We start from the raw sequence: 7,969 nt of genomic DNA on the forward strand, positions 1-7,969 counted from the left end.
CACACCTCTAATAATCATAATAATAACAAAATAAAGATGCAATATTATCAGAAAAACATCTTAAAATTAGGAGAAAAGTAATTTTCGCGAAAAAAAGCTAATAGATCAAGATCTAACGTGGCACATTGGTCCGTGTCGTTTTTTGTGCAAAGGTTTCAAAGTCCTGTTATTGCTAATAATTTGATGCTGATCTGTAAATATATTAAGTATTTCCTTATAAACCAATAGTAAGATTCTCAACCATTCTAATTTAAGTTAGAAAGGTTTTTTTCTGTAACATTTCTCATAAAATTACTAGTTAATGTTTCTAATATTACCCCTGTATTCTTGTACTATTATGACATTATTCTCGTAATAGAAATTGTGGCCTGGCTCTAATGTTCAAAGTCCAAATAAGTAGAAGGTGTCAAACAAGATGGCGGCGCTTGGTGCACTAACATCACTTTGAACTAAGAAAACCTAAAGAGTGCATTGGTAAAAAATAAAAATCCTGATTCTCTAAAAAGTTAAACATTCAAAAGCCAAAAAAATTGGTTAATTGGTAAAAAATCTTTACTTAGATGCTGGTCGAGACCCGAAGAAGAACTTGCAGCTCTAATTACAATGAGCGCAGCAAGGCGAGTATAAATACTTTAACATGTCAGCCGTGGCGCAGCTAATTCATCAGGAATTAATCAGAGCAGGTGGACAGTTTGGGAATAATTGTTAAAAACTTCCAGGAGATTGGACAGCACACGTCAAAACCTCCTGCTGCAATCCTCTTTGATCAGCACGATTACTCAACCCATCTCCTCCTCACATCAGACGCTGCAAACACAGGGTGACGGGGCGTTGCTGCGTCTTTGTTCCACTTCGCAGGACGCACCGCGTCCCCCTTCGGCGTGGCGAGAGGTTGCGCAGGGACATGACCGTCTTCAGCGAGTCGTTCTCGCCTCGTTTGTTTGCACTCTGCTCGCCCTCCAGCCCCTCTGCGTTTCACCTCTGCACGGATTAATGACTTACAGTATGAATAGAGCGGCCTCTGCCCAGGCTTTGAACGTGTCTGAATAATGAGTGGATGACATCATTTAGTCATTGATCAGCCTCATTCAAAGGTCAACGTATTCTGGCTCCACAAAGAGCGTCAACCGGTTGTGAAGCCCCGGGAGACGAGGGACAGTCGGGACTCGGGTAAGGAAGCATCTGGCTCTGTGATCAACTTAAAGTCAAAACGTCAGACTGCTTGTTTGGTTTTCCTGTAAAAGTGGAGCAGCTTCAGGGTTTATTTCACCCTGCGTAGCCACTTCATGCAGAATGAGCAGGCTCTTAAAGGACTCTCATTAAACTCCAGGTCATAGTTCCCCCTATTGAGCAGGTGAAATAATGACTATGAAGGACTGTTTGAGCATTTCCTGTAGACTGAATGTGTTTCAAAGGCAAAATACCCCTTAGAGATGCAAACATTTAATAAACTTACGATTTATTGTCGATTAATGGTTTATTAGATAGAAATAAGTGAATTTTTGTGAACTTATAAGGTCCGCTTTGACCTTCTGTGTTGTAGTTTGGCCGCCGTCCAGCAGAGGGCGTCGCCGGTCATTTTTAAGAGGCGTCACATAACAGGGAAGAGAGTCCGGTTTGGGATGAAAAATGCACGTTTCCGGTTCCGTTTCGAAATGTAAACAAACACTCAACAAGCTTCTTAGGTTTGACGGAGGAACTTAAACTGATGGGACGGAGTATTTTAGAGCCGTTATTAATTAATGTTGCTCATGGAATGACGTTTAATATTCCTTCAACAGCAACAAGCAGAGGTGGGGAAGTACTCAAAAGTTGTACTGACTAGCATTACTTAGATATATTTTTACTCAAGTAAAAGTAAAAGTCCAATCCAAGAAATTACTCAAGTTAAGAGTAAAAATGTATTTGGTACAACGCTATTCAAGTATTGAGTAACTGATCAAATCATCAATCATTTATTACTTAAAAATTACATAATTTGTATTTTCAGTACAACATGACAATAATTCATATAAGTAATGAAAATAATCAGGCAAAATAATTTTTTTTCAAATCAGTTTCTTTCACTGTAAAGCTTATGAAACTTTAATAAAACTGCAGGTGTGTGTCTGGTGTAGGGCTGTTGTAAACGAATATTTTAGTAATCGAGGTACTCGAATCATTCGAGGAATCGTTTCAGCCCTAGTCTGGTGTATTTTTGGTTAAAAAATGTTTTGTTTTTCATTCAGTGGGTAGAAAATCTATAAATTTTACTTAAGTGTAGCGATACTCCATAATAAAATTACTCAAATTAAAGTAAAAATGCTCCTAAAAGTAAAATTTTTCAATAAAGTTACTCAAGTAAAAGTAAATAAGTAAATGTAACCAGTTACTAATCAACTCTGGCAACAAGACTGTGCTTCTGTTTGAAAGCTTCTCTGTTCATGGGGAATTAAAGTCTTTTGCTTCTATTCATCAACTTAAGAGGCTCTTGTCTTGTTATATTTTATAAATATGTATAAGTTTAACAATGTGAGAACCACAATTTTATCTTTATTCAGTCTGTACTTAATACAACTGACACAAAATAATGTTTTTTTTTATTCAAAATATTGTAAAAAATGTAGGTCTTTATGCTATAGAACGACGTCTGTCCCTCTTTATAGAAGAAGAAAATGGCCGCTTATCAATAACTTTCACCCCTAACACTTATATTTTCCTGAATATATTATCTCTCAGTCTTCATACCTAACTCAGGACGGCTGTAGCTTTTTGCATTTGGGTTTTCTTGGGCTGCATTCTTCCTGACGGTTGCAATCAAGCGCCGGCTGACTGGATTTGAACTGCCAGTGAACTCCTCTTCTGCAGATGTTCACAGAGTTTTAAGTCTGTGTTTTGCCAGATGGATTCAGGTCACTGGTGTGTTGAAAGGTGAACGTCGGTCACCTCCATCCAGAGATGTTTTTGTCTACATTAATCCATTCCTTCACTTCCTATCAGGGTTTAGTTTGTCCCTGCTAAGAGCTTCAGGAGTTTGCTGCTGTCGCAGTAAAAAGTGAGCGCAAAAAAAAACATTTTACTGGGACGTCATCAAAACAAGCTTTTATATCTTATAGATGGAGAATGATCTAAAAGCTACATTCAAAAATAAATTCAAGTCGACTTTTATTTAAAGAACTTGGGGAAACTGTAAGACAGCGTTTTATGAAAACAAAATTCAATCAAGGTGCGTTCACACCAGCTCTCTTTTGTCTACTTTCTAGACAAACCTTAGTTTGAGTTTGTCTAGAAAGTCTGGTTCGTTTGGGGAGCTGTGAATGCGCAATCAATCTTTGATGTGGACCAAAAAAGCAAGAAAAGTAGTGGGGGGAAAAAATAAATGGGTGCCCTGTTCTGAAAAACTAAAAAAGGGAAATAACCATAAATAAATATATAAAGGTCTTACTGTGAGCTAAAAAGAACCCGTTTCAGCTACATGCTATCGAGCTGGGCTAATCGGCCCCCAAAAAAGAGACATCTGTGATAAATTAGCATAATTAGAGACAACAATATAAACATTATATAAAATTTAAACACATTAAAAAAGGCTTTATATATATTTATATAAGCCTCTTTTAAGTTTATCACTGTCACCTCTTCTTTTAAGAGCAGGCACAAATGCCAAAAAGTGAACTCCGGTTTGCCTAAAAACCTCGCTCTCAGTTCGGTTGAAGTGAACTCTGGTGCAGTATCAATGCTAAACTTAATAGAGACAGCTCCAAAAGCACGAAGTGGACCACAGTGCAGGGCATTCTGGGTAAAAACAACCTAAACAAATGAGCTAGTCTACCGCTAGTGGGAGTAATGGCTTATAGTCTTTTACCAAAGACAAAAGCGAAATGCTAAAAACGGTAAAATACGACGCTAATCCATTTTTGTTTACATTTTGTGAAGAAGGAAGTTAAGCTCATGTCTTCTTCAGAGGTTTTTGTGTCATTTCCTTAAGTTGTTCTTGGTGCAGCGCCCCCACAGGCGAGGAGGGGAACAGGTTTTCAGTTAGTTTGGCTCGTTTGACACAGTGAAGCATGAAAGTAAAAATGTTGCAACCTTGGTCCCCAATCAAACCAAGTTTACTGGAATATCAGGTGGAAATCTACCTTAAAGGTACGCAGTTATTATTTGGGGCAAAGGGTGTTTTTCACTAACAGCTCCCTGATCTGAAATCATTCAGTTGAAGACATGGAGAGAAAAACGGGAGACGCAGAGAGTGTGTGTATATGAAACAAACCCGACCTGGTTAGAAAACAGCCGTAGAGAATCAGAAGTGGAAAAGAGCTCAGAAAGATGTTTTGAGTCGTTTAGTTGGATGAGAGATCAGACAGAGGTTGAAGTTGTTGCTCCACCGACAGCAGCAGCATCCAGATTGTGTGGAGGAACGGCGCTGATCTGAAACGCTGCCAAACGTTGCACAACAATGGCTGCCATCTCAGGACATTTACAGCGCTGAATCATCTGGCCTTTGAGACGAGCTTACCGACACCTTTTTATTTTTTAAAGCTGCTTTGAGGCTGTCGCTCATGTTAGAAACCAAGGAGAAAAGAAGAGCGCCGGATGAGGAAATCAGAGTTTATCTGGTTGGTAATCTTTATTTAAAATGCGGAGGGAAATATTAAAATGTTGATATTAAAGTGAGGTTAAAAAGGCTAAAGGGGAAGCTTCTGGATTCGGATAAACATAAGAAAACACTACAGGATTTTCTACACTTATTTTTATGGAGTTTTTCTCGGGTTTTTAGGATAAGTTTGAGGGTGAAAGCTTCACATTATGTTTTCACACTAAATTCTATCAAGTACTTTTGGTCTAGTTTCTAGATATCTTGGTACAAAACAAACTTACAAGCGAGTTTTCAGCAATTTATAAACGCTTGTTTTAAGTAAATAATTCCTCAATATTATTGAAAAAATACCAGTTCTGCTAGCAAATTATTTCACTTATAACCAGACTTTTTCCCATGCTATAAATTAAAATATCTGCCAGTGGAACTAGTAGTTTTTCATCAATATCAAGGAATTATTTGCTTAAAACAAGCTCCTGTTTCTTGCTGAAAAGTTACTTGTGTATTAGTTTTTCTCTTTTCAAGTGTACGAAGATATTTGTCCGAGAAACTAGACCAAAAATACTTGGTAAGGTTTTGTTTTTGCAGTGCAGTTTGAGTAATCACTGCGTTTATCAGCGCATGTTCCCAGGGCTGGGAAATTATCTCACCTGGTTTTCTTTGTGGGTTTCCTCTGCCAGGCTGCCGGTTTCCCCCAGCAGATTGAGATCCAGTTCGCTCGGACCTGAACACAGACAGACCCAGTCGATAACTCGTAACAGGATCACTTTAACAGCTTGGTATTTTAGGAGCAGAGTGAAAAAAGTACACCCTCTTTCAATCCGTTTAATGTATCAAGACATAATAAAAATGTTCTGCTGTTTACTAGGTTAAATAAATTATTTAAATTCACTTTAATGTGTAAAAAAAATAATACACACACTCTTCAGATGAGAAAAGATGTGCATGAAGAAGTAAGTACACCCCTTACTCATGTTTCAATAAAATTTAAGAACTGATGAACTTTATTTACTAGCAGCTACTTGCTCTTATTTATTAAGAATTTTGCAGCACAGCCTGGCAAGCTTGTCTAAATAAAAACAAGATTAGTGGAACAATTTGAACAGACGAGAAAAGCAGATTACCAAAAACTCAATCTCAAACTAACTGTAAAGCACGGTGTTGGTGGGGCGGTGAGGTAGGCCTAATTTGCAGTTTTTCTGTAAACAAATGAGTCAAACACAAGGCCGTCTATCTGAAAACAGGAAACAGCAGTGAATCTACAAAACACAGGGTGAAATACGGAGGTGGCAGCATCATGCTCTGGGGTTACTTTAATTAACATAGGACCAAAGTTTTTTTTAATTATGAAGTTTTTACTAAATGCCACTCAGTTTTTACTCAAAACATGCTTTTAAACTAAAGATTTTTCTGCATCACTGTGAGCAAAAATGTCTTCACTGCACGAAAAATCCAAAACTTAATCCAACAGAAATCTGTGGACAGCAGACACAATCTGATTAATTTAGAGAACATTTTCAATGTTGAAGGGAATAAATATATTATACACAGCTCTGGAGACCATTTAACATTATCAGTTTATCTGATTTTACTTTTTATAGGTATATGTTTGAGTAAAATGAACATTATTATATTATATGAACTCCTGACATGTCTCTGAAATTACAAGCAAAACTTTAGCGTTTATTTGCATAAAATGAAAAATGGTCAAAATAGGAAAAAGGTGCAGTGCTTTCAGACCTCAAATAATGCAAAGGAAACAATTTAGAAACACCAATACTAATGTTTTAACTCAGGAAGAGTTCAGACATCAATATTTGTTGGAATAAGCAGAAGGTTTTCTACGGGGTTCAGTGCAGCAGCAGCGGGCTCTTCCTTTTTTCCAGAGCTGAATATGGGACGGAGATGAGCAGAAGTGGTAACACATTCACATTCCCTCTCCTAAATCCTTTTCTTTTCATGATTTAAAACATCTAGAATCCAAAACCATGAATCCTTTTCATTTCGAGCTGTAAAAACCTTGTAAGGCTGTAACAGCTGAATGAGAAACAACATCTGGAGGCAGAAGTGCATAAATCAATCATGGCCTCCACCTCTTGTAAGAACTCCTTCACTTGTCTGCTTCCTACTTCCAGCAGCAGATAAACAGTTTTCTCAGAGCCGGAGCTTCGTTATCCTAATTGGCTCCAGTTGATCTGTTTTCTGAGACACACCTGCTGAGACCTGCAGGGCTGAGAAACACGCAGCGGCGGGCAGAAACCAGTTAGATTTGCTGCTGCTGCTCGCAGCACATAACACCAGTTTTAAGGTCCTTCACTGGCTCCCTGTAGCTCAGACAACAGACTTTAAAATACTGCTGTTAGTTTATAAATTACTGAACGGGTCAGCACCACAACACATTAAAGATCTGCTGTTGTCATAGCAACCTTCCAGACCCCTCAGGTCTCCTGGTTCTGGTTCTGCTCTGCATCCCCAGAACCAGAATCAAACAAGGAGAAGCAGCATTCAGCTTCTATGCACCACAAATTTGGAACAAACTTCCAGAAAACTGTAAAACAGCCGAAACATTGAGTGCCTTTAAATCTCGACTAAAAACCCAGCTGTTTAGAGTTGGATTTTAAACGTAATCAATTACGAATTTAACGACGACACTTGACTTAATGTGATGTTTTGATTGTTGATTTTATGTTGCATGACTTTGTATTTTTATGTAATGATGTAAAGCACTTTGAAATGCCTTGCTACTGAAATGCAGTGGCGCAAAAAGTGGGTATGCAGCGCATGCAACGCATAGGGGCGCAGCACCAGAGGGGGCGCCAAAACCCCGTCTGGATGGGGCCGATTATGTTTTCCCATACACTTCAGCGCGCCTTACGCTCCTTCACTTCACGCACATAATGAGGTAAATCTAGCGCGAGTTTCATACTTAACGTATCCTTGCCTCGGGGGAGGGGGGGGAGGAAGCAAGCGTATATTTTCTACGCTGACGTTCCTTCCTTCGAGGGCGGGGGGGAGCGCCGATTTATGTTTTCGCATCCACCTGAATAATGTGCAGTTGCGCCACTGCTGAAATGTTCTGTACAAATAAAATTTGATTGATTGATTACTCAATTACATTACAAAACATTACTTTTAGGAGTATTTCACCACATTGCACTTTTTACATGTAGTTCAGTAATTTTATTATAAAGTATTGCTACTTTTAATTTAGAAGATTTATGGATTTTCTACCCACTGAATGACAAACAAACATGTGTCTACCAAAGATTCACCAAACACGCCTGTAGTTTTGGTTAAAGTTTCATATGTTTTTAATTGGAAGAAACTGATTTGAAAAAAAAATTATTTTGCCTGATTTCATTTTTTTTTACTTGTATGAATTATCATCATTTTGGT

At 38.2% G+C, this 7,969-nt stretch overlaps 1 protein-coding gene across 1 annotated transcript in view; it reads right to left on the minus strand.

Moving 5' to 3' along the window:
• The window catches only part of ak5 (adenylate kinase 5), a 108,159-nt gene that overhangs the window by 36,676 nt on the left and 63,514 nt on the right, over positions 1-7,969 (minus strand). The window contains exon 8 of the mRNA XM_016679340.1: positions 5,224-5,297. Within this exon, the coding sequence (XP_016534826.1) occupies positions 5,224-5,297 (74 nt within the window). The remainder of the gene's footprint in view (positions 1-5,223; positions 5,298-7,969) is intronic.

This window comes from Poecilia formosa, unplaced genomic scaffold (genome assembly GCF_000485575.1).
Source record: "Poecilia formosa unplaced genomic scaffold, Poecilia_formosa-5.1.2 Scaffold208, whole genome shotgun sequence".
NCBI lineage: Eukaryota > Metazoa > Chordata > Actinopteri > Cyprinodontiformes > Poeciliidae > Poecilia > Poecilia formosa.